The following is a 13758-nucleotide window of genomic DNA, read 5'->3' as shown; positions in this document are numbered from 1 at the left end:
TTCAATAACCAAAGGAATTAATAGACTGGATTAACATTTTTGCCTACCCACTGTGACTATATCAACCACTCTACACCTATAGATCAAACTAGCAAGTGTTTACAAAGAGATTCCATTCAGCCTTGTCTCCTCTTTTCAGTTAAGATCCATCCATAAAGGAGACTCCCTAAGGGAAAAATACTTCCAGGTTCGTCCCACCTGTGTGTGGGATCCACATCAATATGTGGATGGTACAAATGTAGAGGGATCGAGAAGTCAGCTGGTTCCTGCTCAATATCTCCATGTCGCTAGCAGCTGCTGTGTTTTGCTAAGGGCAGCACTCCTCAAGCTGTTCTTCTCTCTTTTATGAAGGATTGTTCATGAAATGAAGCATGGAGCAGAGTTAAAAGGTGACTGTAGGACAATTCTGCAATTTCACAGCAGTTTGTGAGATTTCACAGTTTAATTTCACAGTTTAATTTTGTTCCTTCTCAGGGTAAAACCAAGAGATTTAAAATGTACGTAAATGGAATAGAGCTAAAAATCCAGTTTTGGATTAAGACCTGATTGTTTCCGACCTGATTGTTTCCATGTGGGACACTGGATTACTGCCGTTCACATCGCGTGTCTACCTAAAATTGAAGGAGATTTCATGCCAGAACTCTGCAGTTGGAGAGAAATTGTGCCTTTAACTCCATTCTGTGCCAGTCATATTGAATAAAAACTCTTGTTCCTGGAAGAGTCTCCTGCTTTTAAAGGACCTCCACAGAATCAGATACAGCTCTGACAAGCATTGTGGCTTTGGAAAACACTAATTTTGATGACATTTCATTCAAATGGTGAATGCTTTGGCCTGCTCCACTCCTGTCTCATTCTCTCCTTTCACCTCTGCTCCACCATATACATGCTGTTCTCAGGATGTGCACAAGACAAGACCTGCCTGAAATGTTGAGGAGTAGGAGTACAAGATGAGCATGAGTGCTGTGATGAGGACAGGTATGAGAGGAGGAAATGCTCAGATGGGTCAGATAGTGTGCGAAGCATAATCAAATTGGTACTCAACATGGAAACAATGCAACCCTCTAGGAATAGATATATCATATGAGAAACCAGGGTGAAGGAAATTTGGTCTAGCTGTAAAGGAAGGAAAGGATGCTTGTCTGCTCGAGGCATTAGATGTTAGCATCAAGTTAGAAAGTCACTGCTGTATTGTTTCTGTGCCAGTAGGGTAAATCAAGACTAGAAATTTTCATTCCTAATCTTTTCCCTTCAAAATAATTACCGTATCACATAGACTTTTTCTTTTAAGCAGTCTCCTCTTTCTTTTGCCTTAGCTTGCTTGTTTCCTTTACCTGTCAAAGAATACTTCTAATTTCTGCAGAGGTCCATGCTGGAGCTCTCCAGTAATTCCACAAAGAGCTCTGAAAACAAAGAAGGTGCATTCTCCCCCATCTTGCCTGGCACAGGAAGAATCAGTGTTGTATAGACAGACATCCATTGGCAAGATCTATTTAAATGCAGGTCATGTATTTGGTCCAATTTAGGTCTAACCATGATTCTCTGTAACACTAGCTACATTATTTATTTACTTGTCTTTATTTATTATTACGCATTTATTTCCAGGACTACATAGTGAGAGGAAGGAAATCAATTATATATAACAGTTGTGCAAACAGTCCAATTTTCTGTACTTAAAGAGGACCAAACTCTTTCTCATTGTAACTCATGACAAATTTATCATTGAATTTTGGAGACACTCACTTTAGAGTGTATTAGCAGATTTAGCACTTTCCAATTACTGAGACTTTTTAAGTATCTCTGTTTTCAGTAAAGCGAAGCTGATCTATCATCTCTTACTGGCTTCACATAGGGAAAAATTAATAGGTAAGAAAAGTGATCTCCAACAAGTGTTTTCAATCATATCAGAATATTATTTCTTATAAAAAAAAGCTATGAAAATCTCTACTCTCCATTTATTTCTGCATATTTCCCTAATTTCTATCTTTTATAGACTAATATAGACTAATGTAATAGACCTATTATTCTGTTCCTTTTAGGTGGCAAAAACAGAGAGGAGGATGAGCAGTATGTGGCATTTCTTTATTTTATTTTATTTTTATGTATTTGAGATTTTGAGACCTACCCCTTCTCAAACCTTTTGTGTCTTATAGACTTGCCAATAGCTAACTGATGGAAGGGATGAAATCAAAATCAGAAGTGCTTAAATTTAGCTGTTGTGTAAAAAATGTTGTCAACTTAGATGGGAGTTGCGTTGTGGCTGCCAACAAATCGCAGCCTCTAGTCTCTGCAACCCCAAAGCATAAAAAATAAACAGATACTTCATTTTCATCAATCCAGCATCCATTTCTATAGAATAAAGGGCTGAAGGTCTGATGTTGTCTACGTAGTCTTTGGAATAATAAAACAAGGAGACCAGATGCATTATCCCCTGGTGGCAAGTGTAGCTGTGTGTGGGTGCTGCCAGCTGAGTGCATGTCCAAGCGTGCTGCAGTTAAGACTCACCATTCGGTTTGCACACCCTGGTGCCCATACCAAAAGGCCATCTAAGTCTGAGCAGCCCAGCTCCCTTTGAGTGGAGAAAATTTCTCTTTGCGTTGTTATTGTGAACTAGGCACAAGCATTTATTGCACAGTTATTGCACAGGCACAAGCATTTTAGCATCCCATCCAATACAGGTAACTAGCTCTTATTTTGCTAAGCATAATGTTTGTTGAGCCAAATTACAGCTAGTGGTGGAACTGAGAGAGACGTGCATCACTCAGCATACTTAAATCTGCTCTATAGTCTGCCCTGCACTTTGCAGAGTATCTGTACAGACCTTACAGTGGTTTCCACACACATAAACCCCTCATAACTTTTCTTCCCCCTTTCCAGAATGTTATAGTAAGATCAACTTAAAAATACTTTAACAGCTTTTAACACAGAACATCTATGTTAATGCAACTGTCATGGCTACCTGCCCAAGCTTCAACATCATTCAGTAGCTTCTTGCAGACACTTAATGGCACTGACTAGTATCAAGCACCATTTTGGTGTATTGCTGCTTGTTCAATCTTGCTTGTATTAATAGTGATTCCTTTCACCTACTGAATGTTGATCCTGATAGTTTTAATTAAATCTGCCTTTTCTCACAGGTGCTGCTGAAATCACAAGAGGGGAGAAATTCTACCTTTGGAGACATTTGCATAGTCCCAATGAACCCATCTAAGGGATTATGTATGTGTGTCCAGGGAGAGAATGGAGTCTGGTCTGATATAAAATCAATTCATATACAATTGCAGAAAGAAGAAACGTAGAAATGCACCTGAAATCTTCTCTTTGAAGTGGGGAGAGGAGGGCTGATATCCTTCCGAGAAAAGAAAAATAGATAAAAGATGATTGTTTTTTAATATTGAAAAAGTTCAAGGGGCTTAATGGCAAACATTTTCATTTTTCCTTAGGCACAAGCATATTTACTGTTTATGAAGCTGCTTCTCAGGAAGGCTGGGTGTTCCTTATGTATCGAGCAATCGACAGCTTTCCCCGATGGCGTTCATATTTCTATTTCATCACCTTAATTTTCTTTCTGGCCTGGCTTGTGAAGGTACTGAAAAATTTCTTCTTTTAAAACTATCTGAAAAGCAGATCTGAATGAATTTCTTCTCTTTTCTGCTTGCCGAGCTTTACGTCAGCCATTCTTTCTTTTCCTTTTTATAGAATGTTTTCATCGCAGTTATCATTGAAACATTTGCAGAAATTAGAGTGCAGTTTCAGCAGATGTGGGGATCCAGAAGCAGTACCACTTCAACTGCCACCACCCAGGTGAAGTACCCAAATACTGAGCTTCTTTGGGAGCTTGATTGGTTTTAGTTTAGGAATTAATAATAAGCCAAAAATTCCTGTGAATTATTGTTTCATCCCACTAGGTTCAATTTTACTTCACTTTACCTGTTACCACTTATATTTTAAAGTTGATATATGTATTTTCATATAAAATTCTGTTCTGGGGGATTTTATCCTACTAGACTTAAAAAAAAAACAAACAAACAAACAAAAAAAAACAAGAATGGTAAAGACTTTAAAGTGGTTCTCTGGGTGTCTGGGTATGATATGGAAGAGTTTCTATTTTCTTTTAATTAAGATAAAGTTTTTTGTTGTTGTTGTTTTTCTTTTTCTTTTTTTTTTTTTCCCTCATGTCATTGGAGGGTTTGGAATTAGGGTTGTTAGTGAATATCACTTTCTGTGCTAAAGAAAAAGAGCTGAAATCACAAACTGTATCTAGAAGAAGAGAGGTCAGAGTGTAGCTGAAGTGTCTGGGGAAGTGAGTCCTGGAACTGAGAAGATCATGTTGAGAGCAAAGAGGAATGAGGTGTTAAGGCAATGAAAGAGCAGTGCTGAGATTTGAGGTTGCCAACCTCAACCTGCATTTGAGAACCTGGTTATAAGATAATGGGTGGGAAGAAGCTATGACAGGAAGCTTGGATTGTGTACTGTGAAAGACCCACTACAAAAAAAAAAGGTGGGCTAACTTGTTGAGATGTTAACTCTCTCACTTATTATTCTGAAAATCATATTAGGTATCCTGAGTGTACAGGTGGTCAGGCTTTTCCAGGCAGGTGCTGTTTGCCATCTGTGAGGGACCAGTACAAACTACCTGCAAAAAGCCCTTAGGAAGCTAGATAGGTGATATACGAATGAGGAAAACTGTTATAACCACTGTAGCTAGAGATTATTTGTTTTCTTAAACCAGGGGATTTAAGCACCTTCAAAAATATTTATTAAATATTTTCTGATATACCTTTGGATATTGTTGTAAACCTTGTGTAAATCTATTCCCTTTCTACTTGCTGCTACATTTTTGGCCTCAAATAGACTTTGTGGCAATCATTTCTACTCTACCTACTGCTTTTTCAAAGCAGGCTTGGTGATACCAACTTAATGCCACATAAAAAAAGGACTTTTCCACATCATACATACTTTACCCCAGGGATGTTATGTTTATGTCATGGGACAAATACCTCAATCATATAGGCTTAACCTACATACTCTGAATGAGGAGCTGGTCTATATATGGAAATTCAAGAAGCAGCCAATGCTAAAGAATTCCAAGAATAAGAGAAATTCCCATAATAATGTCATTATGCTGAACAATATGAACATGTTGAATATAAATAGAATCATGTGAAATAAAAATGGTATGTATGCGGGAGAAGTAAATGGTTACTTTGCTTCTTGAGTCACTGGCTTAAAGAGACATAAAAGAGTCCAGCCTACTGAACTACAAAAAAAAATATAAAAAAAAATATATCTTTTTCTGTATTAAGAAGGGCAGAAAATTTCTCACAGAATTTCTTGTCCAAAGCACCAGATGCAAGTTAAAAACCTTGACTATTTTGTGCATGAAATAACCTTTAGAAAGAGCAACGGGATCTTGTTTTCCCACTTCATAAATCATTGATCTAGTCCCAAAACTTAGTCCTATGGAAAAGGTCTGAGAGTCAAAGAAGGGGGCTCTAGAGAAGGATAGAAAAAAGGTTCTTGGAAAGCCCTCCAGCACTGCACACTAAAGCATGGTACAAAGAAGAATAACTCAGTGCTGATCTGAGTTAGCAACTCTTCCTAGTGCTATGTAAGGACTTAGCAGCATCACAACTATAGTTGTGTGACATTGCCCTCAGTTTAATGAGCACTTCTCTCTGAAGGGTTTTTAAGATTTAGCCTTGCTGTGGTGGCTGTGTTACTGTGTAGAAGTAACTTTTTTGGTGTTGGGTATCAGGAAAAAGGTGGGAGTAAGACGGGAACTTCTCCACACTTCATTACATAGTACATGCAGACTCTCAGGTGACATTTAAAAATGGTAGAGCTGTTCATTTTCTTTCAAGGACACCTTCAAGGACAGTGTTAATTACTTCCAGATATGATTTCTCACCCTTCCTTAAGCCCAGCAGTCTACATGTTTTATGTCCTAATTTCTGGAAGGAAAAACAAACAAACAAACAAACAACAGAATTAGTAAAATTTGAGTACCGCTGTGTTTATGAGATTTTTTTTCCATTTACATCATTTAGAGCTGGCATATCATTCAAATATTTACAGCAATTAAGAGCTTTGGATAACAGTACAGAAGAACTGAACAGCTACTGTTGATATGCATCAGTGCAAGAAAAGCAAAGTCTGATCCTTGGAGTAAAATAATTTTGGCAGTAAAAAAGATGAGGGTTGTCTCTTGTTTGCAAATGCACCATGAAACATACCTGTAGGTCACAATGTGTTTGTGTTTCCTTAGGATAAGTTTACTGAGTAAGAAATTTATTCTGAACAAGTACCACCATCTAATGATACTGATCAGAGTTGAATTGAATTAGTTTCTATGTTAGGACTAACAGAGACATTGTGTTTGATGTTATCTGTGTAAAATTCAGAATCTATTTATGTTGGGAAAAAGAGCACGTGTCTTTTCTTCTGCAGAAAAAAAAAAAAAAATCTTTTCCCCTTTTATTTTAAATTAACTATGATCAAAATGTATGGAGGCCCGTAAGGGGAATATATTAGACTTCAACAGTATTTATCAGTACAACATTTCTGACAACTATTTTCCTTTTCAAGATGTTTCATGAAGATGCTGCTGGAGGTTGGCAGCTTGTGGCTGTTGATGTGAATAAACCCCAGGGCAGAGCTCCTGCATGTCTACAGGTATGACATTGCTTTTTAATAAATCACTGTGTGTAACCAGCACCACTCAAATGTTGGCATAAGGAGACTGTGGTGAGAAATAGCAGCTACAATATTTATAGTCATAAATTGTTTTAAATCTATTGCTTTCAGCAGTGTAGGCTTGTTCTTCAAAATCACAGATTGGCAAAAAAAAAGATGTACCACACCCAAAGTGAGAAGATTAGAAAAATGTGTTCCTTATAAATGGTCTGTACTCAGAGCGTTGTGTCCTCATAAGAGAAAAATTATATATATATATATATTTAATTTAAAGTAACATAAGTAATCCTCCTTTACCTATCAAAATTTAGGTACAAACCAAGTTCACTCCCAGGTTATTCTCAACAGAAATGCTTGTTTAGTAATTACGAAATACAATAACATAGAACAAGAAGCCTGACTGATCACATTAAAAACAGAATTCCTTCATTCCTCTTGAAAATAGACTTACTGAAGTAGGGGAAGATGCATGTAGGTAGTACGCCATACAATGTTTCAGACTTTGAGATCTAATATTATCACTTGGATATGGATGAATTTATAAAAATGTGTCCTCATTTTTTAAATAATTCTAGACTAATATAGGTAATGTTTTTATATATCCATTTTTATTAGAACACATTGTACAGTAGCTCAAATTTTTATTTGCATGTTAAATAATGACACTTTTGAATTAAACAAACTTGCTTCAGAGTAGAAAACCAAACCTACTCTAGCAACATGATAGCTTGATGGTTGATGGCAGTTTTGGTTATGTTTGGTTTAACATGTAAACTAAAATACATGTACATGTTGGCAGCATGTACTCTGCTGAACGGTAAGCTTTCACGTATGTTTCATTCACTCCACAAGCTGTTCATTCTCAAATTTCTCTGTTTTGTCAAACTACTGGCATATATTTAATTATAGCATATGTTTTAACTGATGACTCCTTTTCGCAAGTTTAATTCTTGTTTTTGAAAGCAACAGAAATATCATTCTCAAGTAACAGTCTCAGGTATGTAGATAAAATGTAGCTCACAATGAAAACTCCTCCAGTTAGAATCACAGAAACATAGAATGGTTTGGGTTGGAAGGGACCTTAAAGATCTCCCATTTCCAACCCCCTGCCATGGGCAGGAATACCTCCTACCAGACCAGGCTGCCCAAAGCCCCATCCAACCTGGCCTTGAGCACCTCCAGGGATGGGTTATCCACACCTTCTCTGGGCAAACAAATGTTTGATGATGAATGTTAGGATAGCATTCTGACTTACCTGGTCTTCCTTTGCCCATTGTATTGCATTTGCACCCCTTTGGGGTATCATGTGAATGCATGGTAAAGTGTGTTCCAGGAAATGTAAACCTCCTGCATTAGTGGGTGCTGTAACAGTATTCTTGCAACTCAGCTCACAGTTCTCATCCTTCTTACCTTTGTCAACATCTGAAGGCTTTCCAGTAATCTAGGACCTTGCTGGATGTGAGTGACAGTCAAAGGAAAATGATGCCTTAAAATACTATTTTATTAGGATAGTACCCCCCAAATGCTTTATTTTAATGAAACAAAGACAAAAATACAGAGCAAAGAAAGCAAAATCTCAAAGTCTAGATAAACATACACGCCTTTATGCATCTCACCATGTGTTATTCTTTTAGTTCTATCAGTCCAAAAGTAAAAAGAAAATAAGCTTTCTAAAAAATCCACGTATTTAAAGTCTTTGCAGTATTTTGTAGGTGTTCTGAAGTCCTTACTGGGTGCATGAAGTCCTTTCTGAGAGATGTGGTTGTTATTTTTTATGGGTTTGGGTGGCTTTTGCTCCTTAAGGGGAACATGATATATAAATTTGAATCTGGGAAAGAGTTAATCAGATTGGAGAATATAAGTCCTGCCTTTGGCTTACATTCAATTCATATGCATTCTTCTGATCTTTATTAGTTAAGTATGTTGTCATCCAATATCCTGTGAAGGATGGAATTCCCAGAAAAAGGTACTCGGGATTCTATAGTTCTATATCATTTTAATTAAATTTCTTAGTAAGCTTGATTTTATTAATTCCTCTCTGGGCTCTTTAAGTATTACTGCCCAAAATGTATAAGGGTATGCTATTAAAAGTTCTCTTTTAATATGGGTGTTGGTCTGTGCTTTGGAGAAACTCTACTTATTCGATGTATTCAGTAATTTAGAATTTACTGCTTCAACAAACTATATTGTGCATTGGGAGAGGAAGTACCCTAGCAGCTCAGGAAAAGGAGCAGGACTCTGGAGATCTGGGTTTAGTTTATTGGCCAAGCACAAATTTCCTGTAGACCTTGAGAAAGTTATTCAGTAGGTGTCATTGCTTTGCTTCACGTTTGTTAAAGTGGTAAAGTGTATCCATCCCAGGTTTGGCTACTGTGGTGTTTAAACATACTGACTATTTGAGAGGCACTTCAATAAGAGGGGATGTGCCATCTAGGTAGGTAAATGGATAGAGCCAGCTCTCTAAAGCTGTGAGTGATGGGAGAAAGAATGATGTGATGTGCGTGCTTTAAGTATCATAAAACCTTTCTAATACAGCTTTTACAAGTCACTTTACGTGCACTAGTTGGATCTGTCAGGTTTTAGTAGTTTTACTTTTGTACAGCCATGCTTACTCTCAAAGACCAGTTCAGGTGTTTCAGCCTGGCAGGCCTTGCTATCTTAGGTATAACATTACAATGGCATGTAGACCAACACAGGTCTGGTGCTATTCTTGATCTAATAATAATTCAGACAGAAAGACCATGCAGAGCTATTGTAACTTGCTTCATCTCACTCAAACGTGTCATTATTGAACCAAATTGCCCAATTAGGTAAAATGAAATCATCAGTCTTTATACTTCTATCACCACTGATCTGCAAAAAGAGGATTTCAGGCAACTTTTGAGAGAGGCCATCTTCCTCTCTGGTGGTTGAATGGCATACAGGCAGAACAGAAACAGCATGTATGTATAGATCTGGAATGTGCACTTGGATACAGGAGCATAGCAGTTAAAAGTGGTAAGACTAAACCATGAGAGATGGGCAGAAAAGATGGGTATTAATCTTGTATTTTAGAAGAACCTTTAACTCAGACACATATCTGCTAAGTTTTCTGTAGTTTTTTAGAACTGCCTGGAAGTAGAAACATGAGAAGTCAGTAACAGTAATGTTCCTGATTTTGATTTACAAATCTAACCTAATGTGGGGCAAAAAGGCATTTATTTCAGTATAATGTGTTGTGTTGTTTTTTTTTTTTTTTAATTTATTTATTGCATTTTTCTTTCAAGTGTTCCCAAAGGTGCTTTGTGGTCTTTTGTTGCTTGTTCTCACTGCTCCCCAAGACTGTCATTGATTTTAAATATTGATTTTCTTTTGTCACTGAAAAAAAATCTTTGTGTTTTCCATTTCAACATGTACCATTTGGCATGAATGCATGCTGAGGCTCCCACATTGCCACATTATTTTGCCGTTGTTGATATTACTTTAACACATTGCAGTGTGTTAGAACTTCCTGCCTACCATGATTTACTCCTACGAGCACGGTAGGAAGCTCTCAGTTCACAAACAAAGAAAAACTGAGTACCAGGTTCCAAAAAAAAGCACTAAAAATCTTTGGAGATGTATTTACCCTTTAATATCATGTTAAAGGCACATGTTGTTTTTTTATTATTATGATTTTATTATTTTTTTCCTGCTTGTTTTAGAGGTTCTTGAAGTTTTTATTATTCCTTCGCTCTCTTCTAAGTCCCCAGAGACTTGTGTATGTATACTGATTTAAAGAACTGGGAAATTTCAACTCACATGTTGTTCCATGAAACTGGTTGGTATTGTAGTACCAATAAATGACGTCTTCTGTCTTCTCGGTACTTGGATTTGTAATAAACAGAGAAAGTCTGGAAATGTGGTTCCTGTGGAAAACAATGAGAAAGACAATAGTTCCATGTTTGTGCTAATATTTGGGGGTATTCTGTCCAACAGAAATGAAAGACAGCTGGAAATTGAATGCCATTTAGAAAACGCCAGGGAGCACTGTGTGTAATGTGTAAGCATGAATGGAAATGGTCACCTACTCACAAGCTGTGTGTGCACTTATATTGTGATAGTAAAATCTTTCACAAATTAAAGATAGCTTATTCACTTTTAATCATAGGCACTGTCTAGGGAAGTAGAAGGTCACAAAGCTATGATCTGAACAAGCAAGGGGCATTATTATGATTACAGTGCTCTTGAACGTATGATTAATGTCAGAAATTTAATCATGTCTTTTTCCCTCAAAAAAGTTATTCCTTTATGCTGTGTGTTTTTATCAGGATGGTTGTATATATTACAGAAGTTTGGAGAACCTTGAAGGGGTGGACAAAGAAATCAAAAGTAATATAGGAAGACAGAAAACATATGGAGGGTGGAGAAGACATGATTAGAAAAGCAGGAACTGAGTCTTTTAGCAGTTTCATAATGGATAAATGTGAGAGAAAAGTGAGACAAAACAGTATTTAGGGATTTTCACTGCTGGAGTAAGAAGAAAAGCACAAATGGGTTTTCTCCTCTTCTCTTTTATGGGACGTAATTCTTGGTGAACCAGAAAAGCATGTTAGTCTATTTATGTACTAATCTGCCCTTTACTGTAACTTTGGGATCCAGTAAAAGGTATGCCTACTCACTCCTATTCTCTTCTTATTCACAAAATGCATATATAAATGACTTTCCTTCAATTAACTGAAGTCCTGTCTTAGAGTGGAAGAAAAATGTTCTCCTTCAGTTGGATAAAATGAACTTTTGATTTGATTGAGTTCATTAACTTATTCAGGTGCTGATTTAATTGATTCCAAATCCTAAACTGCTGAAACTCTTCATTAAAAAAGAAATAATCTACCTTTTTCTATGCCTTATTCTTGCTTAGAAAATCTAGAGAATGCATCAATTAACAGAAGCTTCAATAGTTTGGTGATGTGCTTGGCACTGAAACAGCAGTGAAAAATAGCCATATTAGTTTTACAGGGGAGACTCAGGAGCAGAACATGCAAAGTGCAACGTAAAAGTAAGCCATTAACATTCTGGTGAGGTAAAACAGGGAAAAAATGAGATGGAATGTAAGACTGTGGGGAAACTAAAGATTTTGGCAACAGAACATGCACAAATAAAGTCCAGTCCCACAGTACCATCCTACCTTCAGCTGCATGTAGGAAGATAGTAAATCCTGGGCTTTATGTAAAAAAGAGACTCCAAGTATTCCCCATTTGTTCATAGAGTGTGGGAAGAAGATATGAAACTGTGGAGCAGAGGGATAGAAATTCTATCATCTGGCTAACTCTCAGACTCTGGTTGAGAATTCACAAAACAAAACAAAACAAAACAAAACAAAAAAAACACAAAAAAAGTGTTCAATGTGTGCTCAGTTTCAACTTTATGACATGACACATGAGAAGTTCAAGCTGTGGCCATCCTCTGCTGCCTGCTCCCTCTTTTTCCAGGGTAATCACAGTAGCAATGGCTACTAAAGAGGCAGTGAGTTTTATCCAGGTTTATACCACAGTTCACTGTCTCATCTAGGAATGTAAACTGGCATTATCCAGTTTCCGTTATTGAAAGAAGTTATGAATTCAGACAGCTGAAATTCAGACAGTCCATTTAACCGGAGGAAGGAAGGACTGGACAGGCCAACTATAATGTAAATTAACTGCTATGCTGTTGAGAACCACTATTATTTTCTAATATGAATTCATGGAATCATAATGTCTTTTAGATTGGAAAGGACCTTCAAGATCATCAAATCCAACTGTCTGCCTGACCTACTGAGTCCCCTCACTAAACCTTGTCCTTCAGTGCTACAAAACGGGGACCTTTCACATATTCAGAAAGATTGAGGATCCCATTTTTAAGCAACATCTTTAAAGAAAATCCAATAGCACTGGAGGATCAAACAGTTTTGCCCAAATACAGTTTTTGCATGGTTAAGTTTGCCATTTTTGACTAAAAGGAATCTGAAAAATAATAAGCCTCATAATGTAGGTATTCAAGTGCTCATAAAACTAACAGACAAACAATGCATTCGTCTTATCTTCAACAATCGCCATTACTAGAAATAGGCATATACAGATCATCCTTCTCTGAGCTTCTGGATACCCATTTATGCCCTCATTCTCTGTCTTGGACTTCAGCAATCATTCATTTAGGGACTTCCTGGAGTGGATGTTAAATTTAGGCCATTATATTTAGTATCCATTGATGGATTTGTCGGTTATAAATTTGCCCAGCCTTTTTTTGAACCCATTTATCGTTTTGGCCTCCAGAACAACTTGCAGGAATAAGCTACATAAAGTAACTATATAGCATTTCAGTTGATTACAATTGAGGAATTTGATTTTCCTGAGATTACTCAGAAATAGAAAAATTTTAGTACAAACATTATTGTTTGTAATTTTGAGATTGATGCTATTTATTTTTTTCTATGAAATTAAGTATTTGAAATTCCCTTCCTTCCTTCCTTCCTTCCTTCCTTCCTTCCTTCCTTCCTTCCTTCCTTCCTTCCTTCCTTCCTTCCTTCCTTCCTTCCTTCCTTCCTTCCTTCCTCCCTCCCTCCCTCCCTCCCTCCCTCCCTCCCTCCCTTCCTTCCTTCCTTCCTTCCTTCCTTCCTTCCTCCTTCCTTCCTTCCTTCCTTCTTTCCCTGCCTGTCTTCTCTCTCTCTTTTCTATTTTTCTTTTTTCTTCCCTGCCTGCTTGCCTTCTTTTCCTTTGTAACCATTATAACTAAGCACATTAACAATGACTTAGAGACATAGTTCTTCTTTGTTCTTAGTTTCTTCTCCTTAGTTTTCCATTTACTTCACCTGTCTGTTCTTGTTCATTGCAACTGAAGTAAATCACCAGCCACAGTTCGTAGCAATCTAACTGCAGAAAATAAACAGAAAGAAGGAAAACACATTACTGATTTCCCTGTTCTACATTTGAACAGATAGATTTCATGAACATGAATTCCTCAGCTTGGACGTGTAATTTTCCTGCAGACTTAGAGTATCAGAATCCCATCACAAATACAAAACAGATAGGAGTTAAACTATGATTTAGGCTTATGAAAGGATAATGGTTT

At 37.1% G+C, this 13758-nt stretch overlaps 1 protein-coding gene across 2 annotated transcripts in view; it reads left to right on the top strand.

The window, feature by feature from the left end:
• Window positions 1-13758, top strand: part of NALCN (sodium leak channel, non-selective) — a gene marked incomplete at both ends in the record, with an annotated part of 220901 nt that overhangs the window by 73926 nt on the left and 133217 nt on the right. Inside the window, 3 exons of one of the 2 annotated variants that reach the window (XM_082751956.1) lie at window positions 3441-3583; window positions 3697-3801; window positions 6586-6672. In XM_082751956.1, coding sequence (XP_082608082.1) covers window positions 3441-3583; window positions 3697-3801; window positions 6586-6672 — 335 coding nt within the window. The remainder of the gene's footprint in view (window positions 1-3440; window positions 3584-3696; window positions 3802-6585; window positions 6673-13758) is intronic. The other variant, XM_082751957.1, reaches the window with a different exon arrangement.

The sequence above is a fragment of the Aythya marila genome (genome assembly GCF_965140915.1).
Source record: "Aythya marila genome assembly, chromosome: 1".
NCBI classification, from domain to species: domain Eukaryota; kingdom Metazoa; phylum Chordata; class Aves; order Anseriformes; family Anatidae; genus Aythya; species Aythya marila.
This window is presented reverse-complemented; position numbering and strand designations above follow the sequence as displayed.